Here is a 23,880-nt window from a genome sequence, read left to right as displayed (position 1 = left end):
TTAGGTAAATGTCATAAAGTTTGGGTAAATTGTAACATTTTTGGGGTAAAATTGTAACAATGTTTGGGTTAAAAAAGGAGAAAATCTTATTTTTGTTTTAAGTGGTCAAAAACATTTTCGGTTGCCATGGCAATTCGAATGGTTAATGCAACGTCTCCTTTTGAAAAATTTCATATCTCATATAGGTCTACATTATGCCCGACTTGGAACAAAATCCGCAATAAACACCTCGGGTACTCTCCTTGTCAGTGACTCTCAGTCGTGTTCCTTTTCATTATAAATAAACTTATTATCTTCCTCTAAATCTGCATTTTATATAAAGACGTATAATGATGGTCATGAAAATTGGAAAGAGTAATTGTTGCAACACAATAAGGAAGTGGAGCTTAAACTATCTACCCATATTCTTAGATACCCAAATGCATTCTTGAAGTCAAACAAATGTAGAATGCATCAAATTAGTTGAAATTTGTAAGAAGTAAACTATCTAGGGTGGAATACGGCAATTTCGAACGTATTTTACATAACCTTGAATAAAAATAGTTCTTTTTAGGCCCATGGAAAAATTCTTTAGACACATTATCCCAACGTTTCAGCTTTCTAATAATATCAAATTTTAAATGAACTCAATTTCGCCAAATGCTGTTGTGCACTGTAACTCCGTACAAATTAAGGTAACTCAAAAACCCCTCTCTCTAGCTCCGAAAAGACAAGAAAGAGTATGTATCTTAGGTAAATATTTAGCCATCGTAAATTCGCCCTCTCCAGCTGCATTGATCACAAAAACGTCCCGTTAGCCATGCTAATACAGTTTTAGTTAAGTTGTTTTATTTAGAGCTAACACTAATCTGTGAAAAGAAATATTTTTGTGGGAGTAATTACTCTTTCAGATTTAATTACTCAGTTTTTAATTATTGTTCAACTTTTAATAAAAAGCGCGCTTCAAAATATCCGAAAATCCGCGTTCTCGGGCATGGCCAACTTCGATCGCGTGTACCGCGCTTTAGGGGCCCCGCCAATCGCCTGAATTTAACGTGTATATATTTTCCCGCCAGGGCTCCGCTACGACCAAAATTTAACGTTAGTCAGATAGGAAAAGTCAAGGGAAAAATCAACTAAAAACAACTTTTTTAAATGAATTTTAAAAAACCTTTAATTGAACCAAGAATGTATTTATTTAAACTCAGGGAGAATGAATATGTCGAGACTATCGACGGACACGTTGAGCCCCTAACCCCGTCACGCTAAGGGGGGGGGGGGAAGTGAAAAAGGAGGCGGTCTTATTTTTTGCGTCCTCGCAGCAGCGTTCATCGCGTCGAAAAACGTAATTTTTAAGAACCAATGAGATTGCAGTATTATTTGATTTTATTAAAGCGGAGGAGCATACCGGGGAGCAAAAGATGTGTATGACGTGAGCGCCCCTAGCGGATTATTATTTTTAGAATAGTTTTTACATTGAAGTCAATATAACAACCGAGCGTGGCGCTGAACTCCTACACGTTATAGTACAGTTTATAGGGGGAAAATCCTTGCTCGCGGAATTTCGACGAATGTGTTGGCCGCTGTAGCGCGAACAGCACGTGATCAAAGTTGGCCGTGGTTGGACCTGAAACAAATTTGGAACGTGAGTGTTGTTCACTTTTTGATGTTTCAATTTTAGTAACCAACGTTTTTTTGTATACTGCAGTGAAGTTTCGACCCTCCTCGCACATTAATTGTGTTAAAATTACTGTTTTCCACGAACAAAATGATACTTTCCGGGTATTAAGTCTAATCGATTTATTGCTTTAAGCCATTTTGAGCACCAGTTTAAGATAGAAGGTTTTAAACAAAGATCTGAAATTGCTATAATAAAACCATATATAACATAATTACTCATAAGTATGCCTCTGTATAACATTTCCATTGAAAAAATTCAATGAGACTTTGTTTCACACGGAACATACATTAAGCGGACCCAAAAATGCAAAAACTCTTATAATCCTTGCGCTATTGAAAAGGTTACCATGGAAATGAAATCATGTGATCGCGAGGCACGAGCTAAACTTGACAAGGGCAAAGCCAGAAACGCGCGAGGAATTCTCACTAATTTCCGCTTCCCATCAGTAAAGTTGATGACGCGTATTTCGTCACGGAGTTGTAAGTGACGTAATTTACGTCATATCCCATGAACAAGGTTTCATTAAAGAAAATGCTTTTATGGCATACTTATGAGTTATTATGTTACATATGATAAAACGAATAAATACTTATGAAATGGTATTTTTTCCTATGGTGACCGACTTTTGCAATTGGGAACCACACAAGTTTGTACCATTTTCAGGTTTTTGAAGTTTAAATTTAAGTAATATATTGAATTTCGCGTTGTATTGTCCCAAAAACGCAATATTTTCCTACCTTTAGACATACAAACCAAACTAACTTTATTTTTGTAAATGAAACCATTTTTAAATGTCACGGTAAGCCTAGTACGTTTTTGAGGCGAGCGTTAGAATTTTCCGCTTTTTATAGTTACTCCATTCTCCGCCAAACGATTTAGTGGTGCAATGGAATTTCGTCCATATCACCATATATAACATAATTATGTTACATATGATATCACATTATGAGACGCGCGCGGGACTGAAAACCGGGCACAGAAAGGGAGTGCCTTCTAGCCTGCGATACTCCGTCTAGGTATAAGTATAGTGTGGAAGAAGAAACTACTTCTGGAGAGGTAAATTACGATACCTCTAGCACCCGCCGATTGTTCGAAGTGTGGCACGAAAATCCCCTAGAGGCGCCAGCCTGGTTCGTAGGCTTTTAGCGACTCCTATTTTAGGATAGCCATTACGGATTTTTTATAAACATATAGTTAATTCCGTTCATCCATAGGTGGAGACACTCTACTAGGCACAAAGGTCAATTGAGCCACTGTTCGTTAGCCTTCTTTTCCTCTCCAGGAAAGTAGTTTCTTCCTCCGTGAGTATAGTTCCTATGTCTATGGTCAGTTGGTCACGTGAGTCTCATTTTTTCATTCCCCGTCGACTTTATTCGCGACCATAGAAATAAAAATGAGACTAGAATCACTGCGCTTTCCGCCTATCCCAAAGGAAACTGGCAAGCTAGAAGGCTGCCTTAGGGTGGAATCGGGCTATCCGCGCCATCTGACAAGCGCATTAAACATTGTAGCCATGTTTACGGCAGAAATTTTGAAGGTTGCGAGCCACCAGAGAGACTTAATTATCTCTGGAGCCACTGCGCATCGCGTCGTTCGCAGTGATGGTACTTTTTTGTTTGCGTTTTTCGCGTCTATAAGCATAACCGCGGAAAATTGAAAATGGTAAAAATTGCGTATTTGTTTGGTCTGTACTAACCGATTTGGGAAAGAAATACAATGCTAATTTCATAAGTATGTAATATTATAGGAATTATTTTATACTAAACTCGGAATATAAGTGTTTTTAATTTTCAGCGAATTTAAGACCATATGTTTGACGTTGAGTTTTGGAGTTGCCATCATCGCGATAGAGTGCTAGCAGTTGATGCGTTTTTAAAAGTTAGTGACGTCACAGCCGTAGCTTCCGTAATGGCTGTCATGAAAACTCGCGTTTTTTCTCAATAGACGTTTAACATTGGTGACGTCGTAGGGTTTCAAGCTGCTGGCACTCTATAGTTTAATCAGAAAACTAATTATGTTATATGCCAAAGTTCACCTGATTAAAATTTCCAGCGACAAAAACTTGGAAATGAAAGGGAAAGCAATTAGAGATAAACTTTCAAAGCTTATTTTATTTCAAGGTCAGTAAATTTAAAACGTTTATAAAACTGTAATTTACGGTAATGTAGATTCTTGTGAACGTAATGATGTTCATAGTTGTTTAAATAACTTATATAATGTCGTTGAAATAATAAATCTGTATTTTTTACAACTCTACAATGCCGAAAACCGATCGAAGAAATGATAAACAAACCAGACAACGTTGCAAACGACGTTATGCCACGTGATCATATTTAGTTTCAATTTTTTTATTAGATGGCGCGGATATGCGCAATTCCACTCTAATGGCGGCCTTCTAGCTGGTACATCTCCCCCAATCCAATCGTGGTTCTAGCATGGACTAATTAATGTATACATTAATTAGTCCATGGTTCTAGTCTCATTTCTATTTCTATGTTCGCGACCGAAACGATTCTAGATGGCGTAAGATCTAGCGTGTGCTACAGACCACTTATAAAGTCATAAGAACTTTTTTTCATAAAATATGCTTATCAAAATATAAGCAAACGATGCAAAAATTATATTAAAATTCAAGTGTCATTAATTATAAAGTCAAATTTACGAATAAGGATGAGAAAAAACTAATAGTATCTGCTTTAGCCGCTACCTATATAGGTTTCAATGGCGAACCATAGGCGGCGTAGCGATAGTTTTCGGTCGTGAATAGTTTCGCCTATTTCGTTGGCTGTGGATTACGTCAACTTGTTTCTTTTTCTACGTCAATGAAAATCGTGAATTAGTCTTAAACGAAAATAGTGAATTTTTCGTTTTCAGTCTCCATAAAGCCACATATAGCGGCCAACATGGAAAGTTAATAAATAGCTGTGGCTATTGATACACAAAGTGTGAGGCAATAGCTCAGTAACTATTGACACACACTCGAAGTGTGGCAATAGCGGATTGACTATTGACACACACTTGAGGTGTGACAATAGTCTCTTAGCTATTGATACACTTTTTGTGTCAATAATAGTAACTTGACTAGTACGACATTGTGTGTCATTAGGGAAGAAACTATTGACACACGGTACTTTAAATAATAATTAATTCGTATTTTCGTAGTAAAAAACTAATGGATTTTTATATTAATTATGCGTCTAAGATTTCAATTAGACGCCAGCTCCCGACCTGATGAGAGGCTAGTTGTTGTATTTTAATGAAATATTTTAATACGTACTATTTTAATTATTTATCTTAGTAAAATTTCTTATTGACACACAAACTGGTTCGTAATTTTTACCTCTCCGAGGGGACAAAGTCCCCTAGGAGGGGTTATACAACCACCGTGTGGGTCTGTGGGTCTGTCTGTCAGGCCTGCGAACGCGTTCGCATTTTCGGTGCAAAGTGTAATCACTGCGTTCGCAGTTTCTCGAAGGGTTGGCAACGTCCAATGGCAGGGTTTCCACCAGTTGTACACGGTATTCCTCTTAGTATCAATTTGCGATCGCATCGGGCGGGATTTGAACCCGAGACCGCCTGTTCGGCAGGCGGACTTTCTACCACAGAACCACCGACACTCATTACGCTTCATCGAAAATTAGAACAAGATTTCGTTTAAGATTTAAATTATTGCATCGAAGAAATTCTAATTTAGCGATTTCACTATTGATTAAAAACAAATGCGCCAACCAGGTTTTGAACCCGGGCCGTTCAGTTAGGCAGTTGAGCGCTCTACCACAGAACCAACGATAACTCCTTAGCTATACTGCAAATAAGACACTCATCGTAAGCATAATAGTTAATAAATACAGTTATAGTGGTGTGTGACGACCCCTGGATATATCCTCCGAGGAGAGGTAATATTACGGGCTTGACCGACTTGTTTCTTGACACACAAATTGGTTTGTGTAATTCTTATTGTCACACAAATTGGTTCGTATATTTTTTACTGGCACGAAAATTGGTTCGTGAATTTTTTACTGACACCCAAATTGGTTTGTGTAATTCTTATTGACACACAAATTGGTTTATGTAATTCTTATTGACACACAAATTGGTTCGTTTATTTTTTCTTTACACCCAAATTGGTTTGTGTAATTCTTATTGACACACAAATTGGTTCGTATATTTTTTACTGGCACACAAATTGGTTTGTTTGTGTAATTCTTATTGACACACAAATTGGTTCGTATATTTTTTACTGGCACACAAATTGGTTTTTGTATTTTTTACTGACACACAAATTGGTTTGTGTAATTCTTATTGACACACAAATTGGTTCGTTTATTTTTTCTTTACACCGAAATTGGTTTGTGTAACTCTAATTGACACACAAACTGGATCGTATATTTTTTCTTGACACACAAACTGGATCGTATATTTTTTCTTGACACACAAACTGGATCGTATATTTTTACCTCTCCGAGGGGACAAAGTCCCCTAGGAGGGGTTATACAACGACCGTGTCTGTCTGTGGGTCTGTGGGTGGGTCTGTGGGTGGGTCTGTGGGTGTGTCTGTCTGTCAGGACTGCGAACGCGTTCGCATTTTCGGTGCAAAGTATAATCACTGCGTACGCAGTTTCTCAAAGGGTTGGCAAAACCACCGTGCGACGGTGAGCGTTAACGGATGCATTTGCGGTTTGGTTTGGATGGTGTTTTTTCGCTCACCGTCGTGACGGTTTGGTGTATTACGTTTTTGTAATGTTTATGCGTAGGTTGTGAGTGTTGAATTTGTTGTGTTTGTGTTCTGATGGATGTGCATGTTGAGTCTGTTGTGTTTATATGGGCGTTTTCTCTCCAACTTCTTCTTAATGACTTTGGGACGGACCGAGTGCTGAGTGTAATGCTACCTCTCAACGTTCAATGGCAGGGTTTCCACCAGTTGTACACGGTATTCGTCTTAGTATCAATTTGCGATCGCATCGGGCGGGATTTGAACCCGAGACCTCCTGATTGACAGGCGGACGTTCTACCACAGAACCACCGACACTTGTTACGCCTTATTGAAAATTAGACCTTCAGCTTTATCGGAAGCGTATTTAATAGAGTACGAAATTTTGGTTTAATTGAAATAGAATTGAAATTGAAATTATTGCATCGAAGAAATTCTAATTTAGCATTTCTCTATTGATTAAAAACAAATGCGCCACCCAGGTTTCGAACCCAGACCATTCGGCTTGGCAGTCGAGCGCTCTACCACAGAACCACCGATAGCTGCTTAGATTCACTGAAATTAAGACAGGCATCGTAAGCATAATAGGTAATAAAGTCTTTTTTTATTAATGAATTTATGAAGGCCTAATCTGGTATTTTTTAAAGGTTAAATCTTGTTTTAGCGCAGTCAGCCGAGATTAGAGGGTTAAAGGGTAGACCCTGTGGGTAGTCCACTTTCTTAACGACCTATATATAGTTCTGTTAATTCAAAGGAGATAATTTAACGTTAATTGCTTTAAAAGCTGGCGGTTAGTCAAGTGGCTCTCTGTGCTTTGTTGATGGTAAGGTTTTTGCTTCTTGTAAATACATTTGGTGTGGATATTTGGATATCTACGATTTCTTGGGTGTGCGAGTCATTATATGATATTGGAAATTGGACGGCATTGGTCTTTTTCATGTGGTATGCGTCACAACGTCAACAGGAAGTGAACGAGTCGTCCACTACCAGATATCTACGGTATCTTCATCAAGGGCGAGTGTTGAAATAAAATGAGCGTTAAAGATGCGGCAAGTATTTCGTAAGCGAGTAATTCCAAAAAGCCTCTGTAGATATTTCTTTCATTAAAATTTGCGTCGTATTATATTTAACTGATAAACTTGTTCTGTAAAAGGGTTTAATTCAATTGTGCATTGTTATAGTACGTCTAACGTACTGTTGTAACTACTTAACTTATGATATTCTGAATAAATTAAAATTGGTCGTTTCGTCTCAATTATTTTAATTATAATTAAAATTTTATACCGGGCGGGATAGAAATGGGTTAATATTTTTAACAAATAACTCTAAATTGCGGAGATATATCTTTAAGGGTTATCTCGAGAAATTAATACCACTAGGGACAATTCTACCGAGGAGAGGTATATTTTGGCTTGCCAACTTGTTTCTTGACACACAAATTGGTTTGTGTATTTTTTACTGACACCCCAATTGGTTTGTGTATTTTTTACTGACACCCAAATTGGTTTTTGTAATTCTTATTGACACACAAATTCGTTTGTGTAACTCTTATTGACACACAAATTCGTTTGTGTAACTCTTATTGACACACAAATTCGTTTGTGTAACTCTTATTGACACACAAATTCGTTTGTGTAACTCTTATTGACACACAAATTGGTTCGTATATTTTTACCTCTCCGAGGGCACAAAGTCCCCTAGGAGGGGTTATTTCTTGACACAAAAATTGGTTTGTGTATTTTTTACTGACATCCAAATTGGTTTGGGTATTTTTTCTTGACACACAAATTGGTTTGTGTATTTTTTACTGACACCCAAATTGGTTTGTGTATTTTTTACTGACATCCAAATTGGTTTTTGTAATTCTTATTAACACACAAATTGGTTTGTGTAATTCTTATTGACACACAAATTGGTTCGTATATTTTTTCTTGACACAAAAATTGGTTTGTGTATCTTTTACTGACATCCAAATTGGTTTGTGTATTTTTTACTGACATCCAAATTGGTTTGTGTATTTTTTCTTGACACCCAAATTAATTGGTTTGTGTAATTCTTATTGACACACAAATTGGTTTGTGTAATTATTATTGACACCCAAATTAATTGGTTTGTGTAATTCTTATTGACACACAAATTGGTTCGTATATTTTTTACTGACACCCAAATTGGTTTGTGTCATTCTTATTGACACACAAATTGGTTTGTGTATTTTTTCTTGACACACAAATTGGTTCATGTATTTCTTGTGCACGTTCCTTTAAATCCATTCCATAAAAATTTCCAGTTTCTCATCGCGACCGTTGAACAAAGTTGAGTTTTAATATTTGCAGTGCCGGATTAGCCATATAGGAGAAGTAGCAAATGCTACGGGCCCCGCGCCTAGAGCCAATACCGTAACTAGGCAGGTGCCACAGGACCCGGAAACGAGGTAAGAAAATGTAATGTTATCAGTAGTGACGTAGCTTCAGATTTTGACTCCATGGACCTTTTTTTTGGAATTTACCGTTTAGAAAAGTATGGTCATAATTTTGAATGGGCCCCCCTAGGCCCGCCTGCATTGCGGTCTCTGCTCCCCCGTAGCTACGCCACTGGTTCACAGTGGCATTCATTAAACCTTTCACATACGAAAGTAATGGGATTGTAGTTTTGGTAATTTTGTCACTTTTGGTTTAAGCTTTTTGAACCCCAAACGGCGCCCGGCCTTACCTGATTTATCTGGCTCCCTGCAGTGGCGTAGACAAGGGTGGGTTTCCGGGTCCAGAGCCTCCCTTGGGCTTACCTTTGAGTGTACTAAATTCCCACCCCCTTCTTGACCCCTCTCTTAACATTCACATACTTCGACCCCCCTTGACGAATTTCTGGCTACGCCACTGGCTCCCTGTACGCTTTTTTATCTGACCTACGGATATCTGGTTTCGGTAACCACAGATATAGAAAGCCGCTTTATTCTCAGATAAGTGCTAACATATCTGTCTTTACGTTGCCTACCTTCAGCCATCTAGCTAAATGTTTTTTATACTTTTAAATTTTTGTATGGCAACAAAAAATTGGCTTAGTTCCTCCAAGCCAATATAAATATACACTAAAATAGTATATCCGCAGTTATCGCGGATTAAAGATACAACCCGTTAATATCAGACAAGCTAAGTGTATCCGCATACTGCCGTTATAGTAAAATATCTGTTAAAGGTATATCTGATTAAAAATAATCCAGTTAATCTGTGAAAGCAACCGATACCAGATCACCTTTAGAACCCCTACTTTGATAATCTTCCTAAGACCGCCACTTTACTTTGACGTAAGTAAGGGTGTCGAGTTATAATGGTGGAAGTGATACGTTTATAATGGTGATACCATATGTAACATAATCACTCATAAGTATGCCATAAAAGCATTTTCGTTAATGAAACCTTGTTCACGGGATATGACGTAAATTACGTCACTTACAACTCCGTGACGAAATAATGCGTCATCAACTTTACTGATGGGAAACGGAAGTTAGTGAGAATTCTGGATTTTCGTCTGCTAGGCAGATAATAAATCAGAAGAGTCTGCCTAGCAGACCAAAATCTAGCCCCCGGTGTTAAATGCTACGTGACTGAAAGGTCTACACGATAGATAAGAATAGTTTTCCATGCTGATTTGATTAATTTAGATTAGTTAGGTTAATAAGGTATATGAATAGTAAGGTAAAATAAACATTGAATGGGTTTAAAGAGATAAAAATAATCATAGATGCGCCAAGCAAACTGTGGCATAAAAACGTGTTTACGTGAAAGTCTTATCACGCACTCTAAAATTGGAAGAAGAGTTGGGAAGATTTTTCGAATTTCGGTCTGAAGGATTTTTGGGGAGGGGGGAGATTGGAATTACCCCTGTTTTTATTTTAAATAGTTTTCATATTAAATTAGTATGGCAGCTCTGTTCGTTAATTCGAGACTGGCCTTGTGAAAAAAAGTGGGAAGATAAATTATTGGTAAAGAAAAAATTCAGTTTTTATTTTGTAATTCTGTAATTTAAAAACTATTGTCGTATATATTCGCAGGACTCTTTAGGAATATGATTCCATGCTATAAAGACCGATTGTTGTTGTCAAATAAATATTGAGCCTTGGTATTTTGTGTATGAACTATGAAGTCTAGACTCCTCCAGAGAGGAGGAGGATTCGTTTGAAGGGTTCCAACCGAAATATATGAAGCTCGTACGAAATCAATGTTTGTTTAAATTTGTCAATATTATATTTAATATTTTATTTGGAAAATCTCATAGTTACATTTTTTAGGAATTTCTGCTCCCTTTAACTACAAACAAAATGGATAACAAGCCAATTGTTACCTTTGCCGGAGATACAAAACTATTTTCAGAGCTACAACCAGCGATTTTGCAAGGTCTTCCTCAGGAATGCATAGAGTGGAGGCGATCTTTTGGTAGAACACCAAAACTTGTAGTGGTAGAAGTAAATTTTTCCCAGTTTTCAGAAAGTTGCTTAATAACTGACAAATCTAAAAGTCTTCTCGGGCAACCTTTTCTACACACTTTCTGGTTGGAGTGTTCTGATGTTGAAAAATATAAACATTCTCTACGGAATGACATTTCGATATGGTTCTCTAGTCTACGGTCCAGAAATATTCAAGATTGGATGATTATAGTCATTGAACATTTAGATAATAAACGAGTCAACAAGTCAAAACTTCTCTCCAGAACAAACGTTTTGGAAAAGCTAAAAAATGATTTCCCAAGTAAAAACGGAGAAAGATGTATATCATTATTGGACCCATTTAGAAGTGATTCAAGGGCTGCTATTTCTCTTAATACGCTGCTTTTACGCTTAAGGCAGTTGTTACTTCAAGCTTATAACAATCACTTAAACTGGTACGAAGAACATGTTAGAAATCAAAGAGAAAAGAGAAATGAATTAGGCTGGGATTTCTTGGACTTTTTCTTTCTGCAAGAGGAACTTGCCTTTGCTTTTGAAATGATGGGGGTTTACGATGATGCACTGGTCCAATATGACGAATTAGATGCACTCTTTTCACAGTTTGTCATAAATTCTAGCAGTAGTGACATCCCAGAATGGCTAAATCTCTATTCAAAACCTTGCGAAAACTGGCCAGGAGTTTGTCTATCACGAGAATCAATGCCTTTGCTACGAAATAAATTAGCTGAAAGAAAAGGTTCCTTACTAGATTTACGGAGTTATTTATTTGCTCGTCAATGTTCCTTACTGTTATTACTCTGTCGTCCTTGGGAGATGGCTCAACGATCTTTACCATTTCTTCATAACTGCGTAAGTGAGTTGCGAATCTTGGAGATTCCGATGCAAGTGGGCGCGATTGCCACTTGGGTATTTCTCAGTTGCCTTGAAATTTTACAAAGTTGCGAAAGATTCAGCGATTCGTCTCAGGTTGAAGCTTACTCGTTGTATACAGTAGAATTATGGGCCTATGCCAGAGAGAAACTTCGGGACTTGGGAGTCTTGTGTGGCTTAATGCCAACTATGGAACCTACATCGGAGCAATTGCATTTGGTTATGGTTCTCACTTCTGGCATGGCTGATGGCCTTTACAATGATGAAAACCCGCCTGAAAGGCAACTACGTTTACGCGAAGCACTGTCTTCACGGGAATCCTTCCTTTCTAATTATTTAGAAATATCAGAATTGACCATGGGTACTTTTAAACATATTGGTCGCATTAGGTCTGCTAGACTCATAGGAAAAGAACTGGCACCACTTTATTTTAGTATTGGGCAGCGTGAAAAGGCTGCAAGTTTTTTAAATGACATGTTACAAATTTACTATCGGGAAAATTGGTCGAAGTTAATTGGAGAAACACAACTTGAACTAGCCTCTTTCTATGAAAAATTGTCTGATAACACTAAATACATGAAAACTTGCCTCAAAATTGCTGCCAACAATACTGTCGAGATGGATGTTAGGCAAGATTGCTTTGACAAAGTTTCAGAGTATGACAAAGGAGGTAAAAAAATTACTATGAAGACAGAGAGAATATTTGTTGTATCGAATACTAGGGTTACATGCGAAGATGACCCATTAAATAGTGAAAATATTGTTGAAGTGTCTCTCAGTATTGAGAGTTTTCTTGCAACAGATATAAATAATGCTACTGTTAGCGTATCTCTCGTCAAAGAAACCTATGTAAATAGCGCCATGCAGAAAAGAAATATAAATGAGCAAATGGGCTCTGCTAAACATAGGTTAATTAATTCAACTTTTGAAGAAAAACCATTTGCAAAGGAACTTTTTTTAGACCTAGTTACATTTCACGAAACTAAAGATGATGGAACTTTGCTGAGTAAAGTAGTGTGTACAAATTCGCATCAAGTTTTATGTCGTAGGGATAGTCAGAATATAAGCCTTCATCGTGAAACAGAAGTAAACGAAGATGATTATAGCTTAGCTTTTACCGAATCAAATGTAAAACTACCTGCTGGTAAAACCAAAATAAAGATCACAAAATCTGGAATGGAAAGTGGTGCCTACAGACTCGCCCAGCTTTGTATTGCTTGGGAGAATATACGTTTTCTCTATACTTATCCTCCACCAGCTCCTTCAATTGTCATTATTTACGAACCCCCCTCTGTAAAACTGCAGTCCCAGAGTGGTACTCCCATTGCTGGACTTGTCCAAGGTCTGGATTTAGTTATATCTAGTGGAAGCACTGTAATTCCTAGTGGATCTTCAGTCTCTCTGAAAACATCTCAAGGTTTATATATAATTTCCAAAGAAACTGATGGGTGTTCCATGGAAGCTGTAATCCAACTACAAAACATAAAGAGATTTAGCTCTGAGAAAATTCCATTTAATGTTTTAGCCGAGTTTGGTCCTCAAAGAGATGCCAGTATGATTGAATACCGAATTACACTGAAATGGACCCTTTCATCACAAACTATAACAGTTCCTTTTCATTTTTTACCACCCTTTATGACTGCTTTCAAATTGCATACTTGTAACAAAGAAAAATTTATCCAAATATTTGTTCATGGATTAACTAACGAGTCTTTCTCATTGAAAAATTTCACTTTAAAATGTTTAGATGAAAGTGATTTAAATTTAGAGCCTTTAAATGAAGAAGATCAGTTTCTCACGGTAAATACTGATCAAACTGCTCTTTTTCTATGGAAAATTGGCGAAATTAATTTGGAAAAACCACTGTCTAGATTTCTGTTCAATACTCAATACCAAAGTGTAAAAGTAGATAATTCTAAACTTTTGGAATATAAGTACGAGTTTAAATTAGGAGAATATAGAACTCAGTATACCATTAGAGCCATAGTCGAACCACCGAATGGGTCAGAGTTTTGTAGAGCAGGAACCATGTGCCATATGACCATTAAAATTGAAAAAGAACCCGTAGCCTCTAACACAATGTTAATGTATGAAGTTATTGCAGACCAAAGTGTTTGGTCAGTTTGTGGTAAAACTGCGGGAGTTATTAATTTAACTGAAAAAGACATTTACAACGTGACTTTCGACGTTATTCCACTACAAGGAGGATTTCTACCTTTACCAACAGTTCGCCTATCAAAATATATACCCGATAATCCATCCAACAGTTTGATTAAAGAATCCACAACTTCAACAGTGAAATTAGAACCATTTGACCCAGGTTTAGTCTACAATTGGAGTCGTGCCATGCAAGCTCACATTTTACCAGCAGTTAACGCAAATTCAAATGAACCTTGACTAGAAAATCAATATGTTGTGCGCAGTGTTTAACGTGATAGAAACTGTGATGAAATTGATTATTTGTAATTAAAAGTAACAAAGACAGAATATTAAAAAAGGTGAAAATATTATAAACTGTAGTCTGTATTTGTAAATAAAAATTTGTTAATCAAATAACAACAAGTATTGTGTTTCAAATAATTGGTAACAATACTATGTTAGCTTTCCTCAATCTAATATATTAAAAAATGGTTCCGAGAACTTAATGACAATATTTTTGTATTTCAACCAGGGAATTTAAAATCCTCAAAGTCTTGGCAAAAAGGGTATTTTAGCTATTTGTAATATTTAAATAATAACATGAGGCAGATTTGCACGAGGGAATGAAATAGTGAGCTTAAATCAAAGAAATAAACTTCAATACCATTATAAAAATTTCATTTTTTTTAATTATAATTGGCTTAACCGAATGAAAAGTCAATTTAACTTAACAAATACCAAAAGCCAAAATCATACCATTTATTTATATGCCCGGATAATGGGCTTACGAAATAACCGTTTTAAAATTTTTTTTATACAGTTATACTCATCAATTTGGCAAATTAAGCTTTTCAACTGGCCGAAAGGAAAGAAGAGTAGACAATGGCCACTGATTTGCACAAAAAAAAATCTTGTTTACAAAGTTTATACTTATCTAGCAATAAAAATATTCAAAATACTTTTTTATATCTAAAAAACGCTTAAATTGAGGGACTAAACAAGGCAGAAAATATTTTTTAATTAAATGAAACAAAATTAAGCTTAAAATACTAAGTAAATGTGGGACAAAAATCTTTCACGTACCTAGCAGACTTTGAAATTGCCCAAAATAAGGCCTTTTTTGGATTAAATAACTTCGTTTGAGCTTGATAAACTTTTTAGAGGTCATTGAAAATTGTAAAAAAATTCTAAACAAAACTGAGTGCCGATGCACTTTTTTAATAATTAATACTTAGTCAAATCTAGCTAGATGATGTATCCGCACCAATCCTCAACAAAATCTCGTAAAGGGGAACACCAAAGATATTATCAAACATTTAGAGGTGTTTTTTTTTTTAATATTTTTACGATTCTCAAAAGCTGAAGTTGGTGTACGGAAAAAGCTTCTAATTGTATCAGTTTTTATAATTTTTTGTTTGTTTTTTGGTCATAATGCAAGTCCAAAGAATTTTTCTCATTGTGTTCTTCGAAATCATTTATAGCAAATTACATTTCCTTTTTGGTTTTGGCTCAGGTGGCTCCAACGCAGCCAAAATTGCTTCATCAAAGACATTTTTTAGCCCTTTCTAAAAGTAAAAAGTATAAAATGTGTTTATCATATTTGAATGAGTGATTTTACCAGTACCTTAACCAAACAAAAATTTGCAAAATTTTAACTAACCTGTGTCAAAGCAGAGCATTCAACGTATTTGACAGCTTTCAATTCCTTGGCTAATTTCTCCCCTTGTTCGTTAGAAATTGGTTTCTGTTTATTTTTGGAAAGCTTTTCAACTGTTCCATTATCATCTCTCAAATCAATTTGTGTTCCAACAAGAAGGAATGGGGTTTTCTGACAGTGATGAGTTATTTCGGGAACCCACTGCAAATTACGTAAAGGAGTTTTTTAAATAATTGAAATAATAAAACAATCTACATATAATTGTGATTAAAACTAGAATTAAATGAAATCACAGATGCCACCAAATTTTAGATGGTTGTGTATGAATTTTTTGTTACATTGTACATTGGAACTTTAGATATTGAGTAATATATAAAATTGCTTACCTTTTCTTTCACATTTTCAAAAGACGATGGTGAAACCACCGAAAAACAGACCAAGAACACATCAGTTTGAGGGTAACTTAGTGGCCTCAACCTATCGTAATCTTCTTGACCAGCAGTGTCAAAAAGACCCAAAGTATATGGCTCACCACCGATCATGACAGTTACAGCGTAGTTATCAAATACCTAATAATGAATAATAACTGATTGATAAATATTGAAATTTAGGAAAACCAGAAAATTTTCCAAAAATAAACTTACTGTTGGTACATATTCCGATGGAAATTTGTTGGTGGTATAAGATATTAAAAGGCAGGTTTTACCTACGGCTCCATCACCAACCACTACACACTTTATTGTTTGCATTTTTTTAGTTCAATTTGGCAATAACTTTTGTAAAAGAACTGATTAAAGAAAAGGAAACAGAAAAGTTCATTAGAAGTATTTTTTAGTTTCTTAAGTCTAGTGTAGTTTCTAATTACTTTAATGAGAAATTAAATTGGTAAATGTACTCCGATAATTATAATAAAACAGTGCAACATTGTTTTCATAAATTATAATTAAAACACTTTTGAATATCATGATAGATTTTCGAAATCTTATAGATTATTTAAGATTTCAAGAGTATGATTCTGACAAATTGCTTTCACTACATCTAAAACCATAGTTATTTTTTACTTCTGCAGTATAAATGTAATGGCTTATTTGGAATGCAATAAACCTCGAATTCTCTAAAATTCCCATAAAAGGAATACAAACTATAATAAATCAACAGCTGCACTGCACTCTGTGCAATTTGTATTTTAAAAATGATAATAGGGATTTAAAAATTTCAGCAACTTAAATAAGCACAATATCCATTGTAATTTAGAGATTAAATAGCCCCTAGGAGCTTGAAGCAGCACAATAAAATTGAGCATAACCTAATTGTCTTTTGACTTAAAACATCAAATAAAAGTTATCCAAAGACAATAGATAGAGGGATTTAGGCCTCACCCTTATGTCAAATATTGTCCTTGACAGGCTAAAAATGTTACATGGAAAACAACTTTCATCCCCAGATGTATAACTATCATGACATAGATTATTCAAAGGTTACAGGTGTTAAATGTTTAAATTTTTTAAAAACAATACTGTTACCCACTAAAAAGAAAAAACAGAATCACATAATTAAATCTTCCTTTTATCCATAGAATTAATGGATAAAATAGGAAATAAAATGGATAATAGCAAACTAATGACACTTACTTTTTAATATAATCAAATTAACAGAATCTTAACTTAAGCTAATGAGCTTAGCGATATATTAATAGAATGTAACAAAATACTTGGGCTAGGAACTAGAACTAGCCTTAATTTTTAATTTACTTAGGAAGAAAATTAAGGGACCGGAATATCAATCCTATATATATATATATATATATATATATATATATATATATATATCAATCCTATATATATATATATATATATATATATATATATATATATATATATATCAACAACACTAACTTTAGTGTACTCTTTACACCACAAATTTGAATACGCATTTAATGAAAAATATATGTTCTTTAAAACGTTATAAGAATACCTTACTACAACCAATTTATTTGATTTTGAATAAAAATTTAAGCAAATTCACATACTACGAACTTGTTTCAATGCTATCAGTTCCCTTAATAATATAAATTTAAAGACCTTTATCAATAACTGACTAGCAGTATATTAAATGGTGACACTTTGTTAAGAATGTTTACAAGCTATTAATGTAGACTTAAATAAAACACTAAAGGGTTACTTTACAATTAAAAAAAAAGTGAGATAAGATATTACTAATTAGTCCTCTAGGCATAGAGTTTCAGGAATAGGAAGTGCCAAAGTGGGCAAGGCATTTTTCCAATAATTACCTAAGCCTTTGTTCTTTTCCGGTATGTTGTTTCGTCGTTAATCCCACCTAGTAAGGTTTCCAACTGATAATTTATAAAACGAATACTTCTGTTCAGAGTGCCAGTATTGATATAGCCCGTAGTTAGGCATGGACTACGCTTAAAAATTTGATAATTAAAGCCTCAATATTTCACAAAAAAACCTTACGAAAATGAGTAATGACTTAATGTTGAAATTATAGCCAACAGAGGCCGCGGCGAAACGTAAGGGGTGCTGACCATTGAGTTGTTAATATGGTACTTCTAGAGCCACAATTTATATCTGCTGTGGCTGTGGTCTTGAGGAACACTTTCTTGAGAATTGAAATAACTATCATTAGTTGGTAGCGTCACCTATCTTCCAAATAAAATATAATTTTTTCAAATGTCGTCTGCTTATACTCGTTTCACGGTAGTGGTCATAGATATAGGAAACGTATATAAAGGTCTAGATAGAATATTTCAAAGGGAGTGAATACGGAGGTGACAGCTAGCAGAAACGCGTAATTTCTGCAGGCTATCCTTATAAGGCGCTATCTATCGGTAAGAAAGCCATTGTCTCCTGCTTAAAAATTATACTAAAAGTCACCAACAGATAGTGTCTAAAGACTACGGCCTGCGGAAAGGTCAAACACTTAGTACTAAAATGCTAAGAGAGCTCACGCTCTTGGTCACGTGCATTCCTCGGTGTCTGCTAGGTGTCAATTCCGTATTTTATGTTAGGCTTAGACGCCCCGAAATTTATCTAGACCTTTATATACATTTCTTATATTGAGTTGGGAATATTAATCTAGAGGTCAAATCAGTTTCAGTATTTCGCGAAACAAGTTTTTAAAAATAAGAATACTGCCGTCTGCTCCCAAATGATGGGAAAACTTTATCATTCAACCCGTGGCGCCGTCTATCTCTCAATGATTCATTCAAACAAGACGCGTTTTCCGGCAAAAATATTTTTTCCAAAAATAATTGATGGCGCCACGGGTCATATGTTAACGTTTTCTCATCATTTTAGAGGAGACGGCACATTCGTGATTTTAAAAAACTTGTTTCGCGGGGAGCAAATTTGATTGGATCTCTAGATTAAAATTCCCAACTCAATGTTGGTAGATAGCGCCACAGACAATCTGGCTAAAATTATTATCACTGTTAACTTGCGGTAGATGACACCACCGGCTAATGATAACTTTTGCTTCGTACTTGATTTCAAGAAAGTTACCCAGCCATTAAATACAAATTTTGGCTCTAGAAGAACTATATTCCCAACGCAATGGTGCTGACTGAAGAGCTGATCAATCAATTTACACTGTATAGCGCCTCCAGTCCTCAAAAGTCAGAATACGGTTTTAAATTAATGGCAACTTAATGCTGTTTTTATTTTTATTTAACATTTAAATTCTTTTTTTTAGGTATTCAAATTTAATTACTCGACATTTTTTCTCTCATCGCTTTAATTTATTTGATTTTGTATCTGTTCATATCATTCTGTAGTGCTGCTCAAACATAAGCCATATCAAGGCTTTTTGAACAGTTCTCGGAAATAAATGAATTGCTATTAAATAATGAAATCTACGTGGACTGACCACTCATTTCTTCCTAACTTACCACTTCTATTCATAATAATAAAAAATAATCGAAGGGTCAGACCAGGGATAAAGATACACCTGAAACTTATCAAGAATAGGCTCCACTCTTAGTGTTTTCCCCATCAGTATTTCAGAGATAATTGATCAATAATACAAAATTATTGTAAATATCAAAAAACTATTGAGCTGTGGTCACCCTACGATAATAAACAACTGCAATATTTTACTTTTAAGCAAAATATTTATTCTCCAAATAAAGAACTATTATCACTAGTGTCATCATCATTAACAAATAGTTCTTTAAATTCTTCACGTTCTTCAGGATTGGCAATGTTTTTTCTCTTTTTAACTGGTCTTTTCTTGTCAATGATCTTTTCAAATTCTTCTTGACCATCCTGAAAATTAATATATATTAACAAAGTTTAAATTAGGATGGGAAAACCCAAAAAAATTAGTTCTTTAAACTTACATCATCGTCATTAGTGGCTATACTTCGAAGTATGTTTCTATCTTTCGTTTCCCTCCATGAAACGTAAAACTTGTTAAGTGGAGTGCCACTTTCTTTACAATTACTTTCCCACTCATACACTTTTTCAACATCTGATAAATTTATTGTTATTGTCTTCCTTCTGTTAAAAATGTACTTTGAATTTTCATCCAACTTTTCCAAAATACGTTTAACTTCCTTGCAGTAATTGGCTACTTTGCATTTTTTTAAAAAGGTTTTCATCTGAAAATTTTTAACAAAATGGTTTCACTAAAATTTAGCCAGTCTAAAAACCGATTATTACCTGAGAAGTTGCTGGTAAAAACAATTCAGGAAAACCAATTGTGTGGCTATAAACATTGGCATAGTCCATAAATAACTCAAAAAAATGCTCAATACAAGCATCCTTAAACCCATTTTCACGTTGTTGTGACTTAGATACTTTCAAAACACATGAGAAATTCAATGGTTTCATGCTCAGAGATGATGATTTCTTTCCCACAGTGATGGAGTTCAAAACCTGATCATTTAAAAATATATCAATAATGTGTTTCTAGCGTAAAATCAAACAGATTTCGCAACCTCCAAAATTTTTTTTATCAATTTGCTTTTAATATAATTTAGTATGTAGTTTAAAATTGATAAATTATTGGCATGTGCGAGTACTCGATTTTGTTAAATAGCTACCGCAGCGCCATTTTGGGAAGAAACTAAATTCTTATAAAATAATTATTACATTTTCTGAACTGGGCCTGTGGTTGGCACAGAGTATGGAGGAAATAGAGATATGATCTAAATTCATTTTCAAATTAAAAAGGTACTCCAAGAAAAGACCATGCGCTATCAAAGAATTCTCTTTGGCGCTATAGAGTAATATTGGCGTGACGTATGCTTTTTTCTATAGATAAAAAACGGCCCTCAAAATGGCAGCCATAGCCCAATTAAATTTGTGCCTTTTCCATAACGATGAATCCCGAAATAACACTGCAGTAGCTATTTTGAAGCAAGGTTTACAGATGTTTTTCCCCATTGTCAACACCATTGGGGGTGAATGTTTCGTTGTGGACCTCTCCCAGTTGTTTTATCTCTATTTAATCCATACTCTTTGCTAGAAACCCCCTTTTCAAGCAAAGACTTATTAAGTTATTATTCAAGTACTGGAAACCACTTTTTAAGCTAAGCCTAAAAGCTCGAAAGCTGGATAAAATTTTAAAGCTCGACTTGATACTTGAAAAGTTAAATTTTTCATACTTGAAGCACGGCTTGAAACCCAAAAATTAAAGCTCGCACATGCCTAATAAATTTCCACTGATTGCCTAATTTTGATATTAGTGAATACCTCCAAAATAAGAGGTAAAACTGGAATAAATGTTCCAGTTTCTTGAGAAAGTTTCGTTAGCGAACGAACAATGTGAAACCTCAATGGATAAAACTTTGAGGTTGGAACAAGCCTAAGAATAAATTGTGATTATATTAATAAAATTCGTAAGTTCAGCAAAATTGAAAAAAATAGAAATATACCGTATGGTTCCTAATGCAATTTGAACTAATGGATAAATTAACGGCTTGGTTACATCAGTCTTACGACTTTCAGATAGAAAATGGGACCAAAGTAAAATACAATGCACATATTGCCAATTATACACAGTTTGCAGAGAGTCCTTTGTTTTGGTCGTTGTGGCATTTCTTAAATGAATAGCTAACTGACGGATGTAAATAAATGCTTGATGATAAGCCGCATTGTGGTCCAAACAATAAAGCTCAACTAGAGACCTTTTCATGAAATTAATCAAAGGCCATGTTGAAGGTGAAGTGAATTTGCAGTTTTTCACGTACGCCATGTACATTTGCTAGAATTTTGGGAGAACTGTTTAATTTCCGTTGCGCATTTCTCTATTATTTGAAAATACCTTTAAAATGTAGTCTAAATATTCTTTGGGCATTGTTCGGACTAATCTTATGATACCAAGAAATGAAAGAACTCTGATGCTTTCTTCGCTAGTACACCAAAAATTTACCAACTTCTGTAAGTATAAATTAAAAATGTTATTGTACAATGCGTTGCAAATGAGATAAAACTGTAAGAAAATTAATGAAACCTTTAATAGCAATCTGGCATGTTTCAAGAACTGAAGGAAAAAAGGAATCAAATACAGAACATGCCTCAATAGAAGGGTTACAATTTCGCTTTCGGATACAACTGACATCATCTATAAAAACAAACCTAAATTAATTCTAAATTAAAAATAAGTCATACATTGGAGTGCATACCTTAACCACATCAGTTAAATAAGTTTTAAGTGGTACAAGAATCTTAGACCACTGTTTGGATTTTGAAGGATCCATAACTTGTTTATCACTTTTGGGCATTGTTGGTGGTGGCAATTTCAAAACTTTGTGCATTGCTGGGATTAGTCCGACAAGACAAAGCCTTACAATTCCATTAAAGGCTTAAATTGAAAAGAAAAATTCCTAATTATCACGTAAAGAAATAAAAAATAATATTTATTATAAGTACCTGTATTTCCTTCAACAACGTATTTAGAACTGGATGAATTTGAGTCACTAGCTTGCTCACATGCAGAATGGAAGGCATGAATCACGGAACGGATGGTCTCTATGTTAGGGTTTTCTTCTAATGTGTTTGTCCATGACGAAATCAATGACGAAGTAACTTTTACGCTCTTCTTTCCCAAATTTACGTTGTCACATTCACCTTCTGAAAATTCACTGTCATCGCTAGCAACCTAAATTGCAACGAAGAAATATACTTTGGTAATTCTCTTCAGAGGATAGAGATTTCATAAAATATACTTCAAGTTTTGAGTCTGGTTTATGAAGTTTTTCTTCTTGTTCTGGAGAAATTGACTCATCGTCAGAGACTTCAAAATTAAGAAGATTAGCATCATTTTCTGAAAGATACTTGTAAAATTCAGGATCTTTGTTTTGCAGACTATTCATCGTTTTTTTAAATTTTTTAGGATCAAGGTCATCTTCATTTTCACTATACCAACATCAGAAATAAATAATAATTAATACGTGAAATAACAATAACTTTTATAAAAATAACATACTCCTCGTCTTCTTCCCCGCTTTCAACTTTGGATGTTTCCTCATTATCGCTATCAGAATCAAAATCAATGACTGATTCATCGTCATCAATTTCTTCATCACGCAACTCTCGGGTACCCAATTTCTGTTTTTTAAGAGGTATTGTTACGGATCCTTCATCATTAGAAATGTCATCAAAACCAGTGGACATAAATTCGTCTAAAGATTGCACATTTTTCATTGGTTTCCTCATTTTCCTTAATTTTCTTTAAATTTCAATAAAAAAAATAGTTGGGTTGGTTTATTTTAACCTCAATCATAAGGTTTGTAAAAGAAAAGCACTATATGCCTCAATCATTACTATTACTGTTCTATAGGCCTAGGCGTATAAAATGTTTGGTATTACAATACTAGTAAGCTAAAACTATGTCCCCAACATGATTACGTTCACATTGAGAAATATAAGATGCTTTACTTACGGAGATTTAGAAACTTTGGATTTCACTTTAGGCATACTTATAAATTTATTAATTATTTTAAATTACGTCTATGCTTGAACCTAAACCACGTGAGTAACTAACTTGAATTTGCAGTGCTACCAGTTGTCAGAGTATTATTGTTTCTTCACTGGGGTCGGAAATGAACCCGGATGCTCACTGAAAAATGTAAAAATCTCTGTGTCCTGCTGATAAAGAGCTTCTCTCACAGATTGAAAATATAGTTAATTTCTGTCATAGCAGAAAAATTTAGTAATTACTCTAACATCATGTCTAGATTCTTTCGTTATTGAATTATATTTAGCACTTTGTAGAACTTAGGAAAGGGAACGCCGTCAAGTTGTACACTAAATGATTGATGACACTTTTTCTAGGCTGAAACTTTCAGCTGTGGTACAGAGATAATTTTGAATGAGCAGAAAGGCTTCTCACATTCAATTAGTTTTTTAAGCTGCTGGATTTTCTTATACTAAGCA

The 23,880-nt window shown here is 34.9% G+C and overlaps 3 protein-coding genes across 4 annotated transcripts; 1 reads left to right on the top strand and 2 right to left on the bottom strand.

Moving 5' to 3' along the window:
- Positions 1 to 10,262: 10,262 nt before the first annotated feature.
- Positions 10,263 to 14,220, top strand: SIDL (SIDL trafficking protein particle complex subunit 10). Of its 2 annotated transcripts, none has more exons than XM_090160321.1 (3): positions 10,263 to 10,350; positions 10,420 to 10,575; positions 10,657 to 14,220. In XM_090160321.1, exons 2-3 carry the CDS (start codon positions 10,567 to 10,569, stop codon positions 14,077 to 14,079), a joined length of 3,432 nt encoding a protein of 1,143 aa, XP_090016447.1. In that variant the 5' UTR covers positions 10,263 to 10,350; positions 10,420 to 10,566; the 3' UTR covers positions 14,080 to 14,220. The 2 variants fall into 2 exon arrangements, with proteins under 2 accessions (XP_090016447.1, XP_090016448.1); XM_090160322.1 differs by having other exon boundaries at positions 10,420 to 10,588.
- Positions 14,221 to 14,487: 267 nt separating this feature from the next.
- On the bottom strand, positions 14,488 to 17,997 carry LOC149925886 (cdc42 homolog). The gene is made up of 5 exons (XM_090160345.1): positions 17,769 to 17,997; positions 16,123 to 16,265; positions 15,865 to 16,047; positions 15,482 to 15,679; positions 14,488 to 15,386 (listed from the first exon to the last, which is right to left on the bottom strand). The coding sequence occupies exons 2-5, from the start codon at positions 16,225 to 16,227 to the stop codon at positions 15,297 to 15,299; spliced, it is 576 nt and encodes a 191-aa protein (XP_090016471.1). The 5' UTR covers positions 16,228 to 16,265; positions 17,769 to 17,997; the 3' UTR covers positions 14,488 to 15,296.
- Positions 17,998 to 19,590: 1,593 nt separating this feature from the next.
- Positions 19,591 to 23,525, bottom strand: Noc2 (Nucleolar complex protein 2). The gene is made up of 12 exons (XM_090161051.1): positions 23,387 to 23,525; positions 22,931 to 23,173; positions 22,671 to 22,860; positions 22,375 to 22,603; positions 22,128 to 22,306; positions 21,956 to 22,066; positions 21,767 to 21,880; positions 21,378 to 21,706; positions 21,196 to 21,307; positions 20,161 to 20,376; positions 19,839 to 20,099; positions 19,591 to 19,764 (listed from the first exon to the last, which is right to left on the bottom strand). The coding sequence occupies exons 1-12, from the start codon at positions 23,419 to 23,421 to the stop codon at positions 19,612 to 19,614; spliced, it is 2,172 nt and encodes a 723-aa protein (XP_090017177.1). The 5' UTR covers positions 23,422 to 23,525; the 3' UTR covers positions 19,591 to 19,611.
- Between the last annotated feature and the right edge of the window lie 355 nt (positions 23,526 to 23,880).

Source organism: Leiobunum rupestre, chromosome 10, assembly GCF_980474605.1.
Source record: "Leiobunum rupestre chromosome 10, qqLeiRupe1.1.hap1, whole genome shotgun sequence".
Lineage (NCBI taxonomy): Eukaryota > Metazoa > Arthropoda > Arachnida > Opiliones > Sclerosomatidae > Leiobunum > Leiobunum rupestre.
Note: the sequence above shows the minus strand (reverse complement) of the source record. Positions and strands in the feature narration are given on the sequence as shown.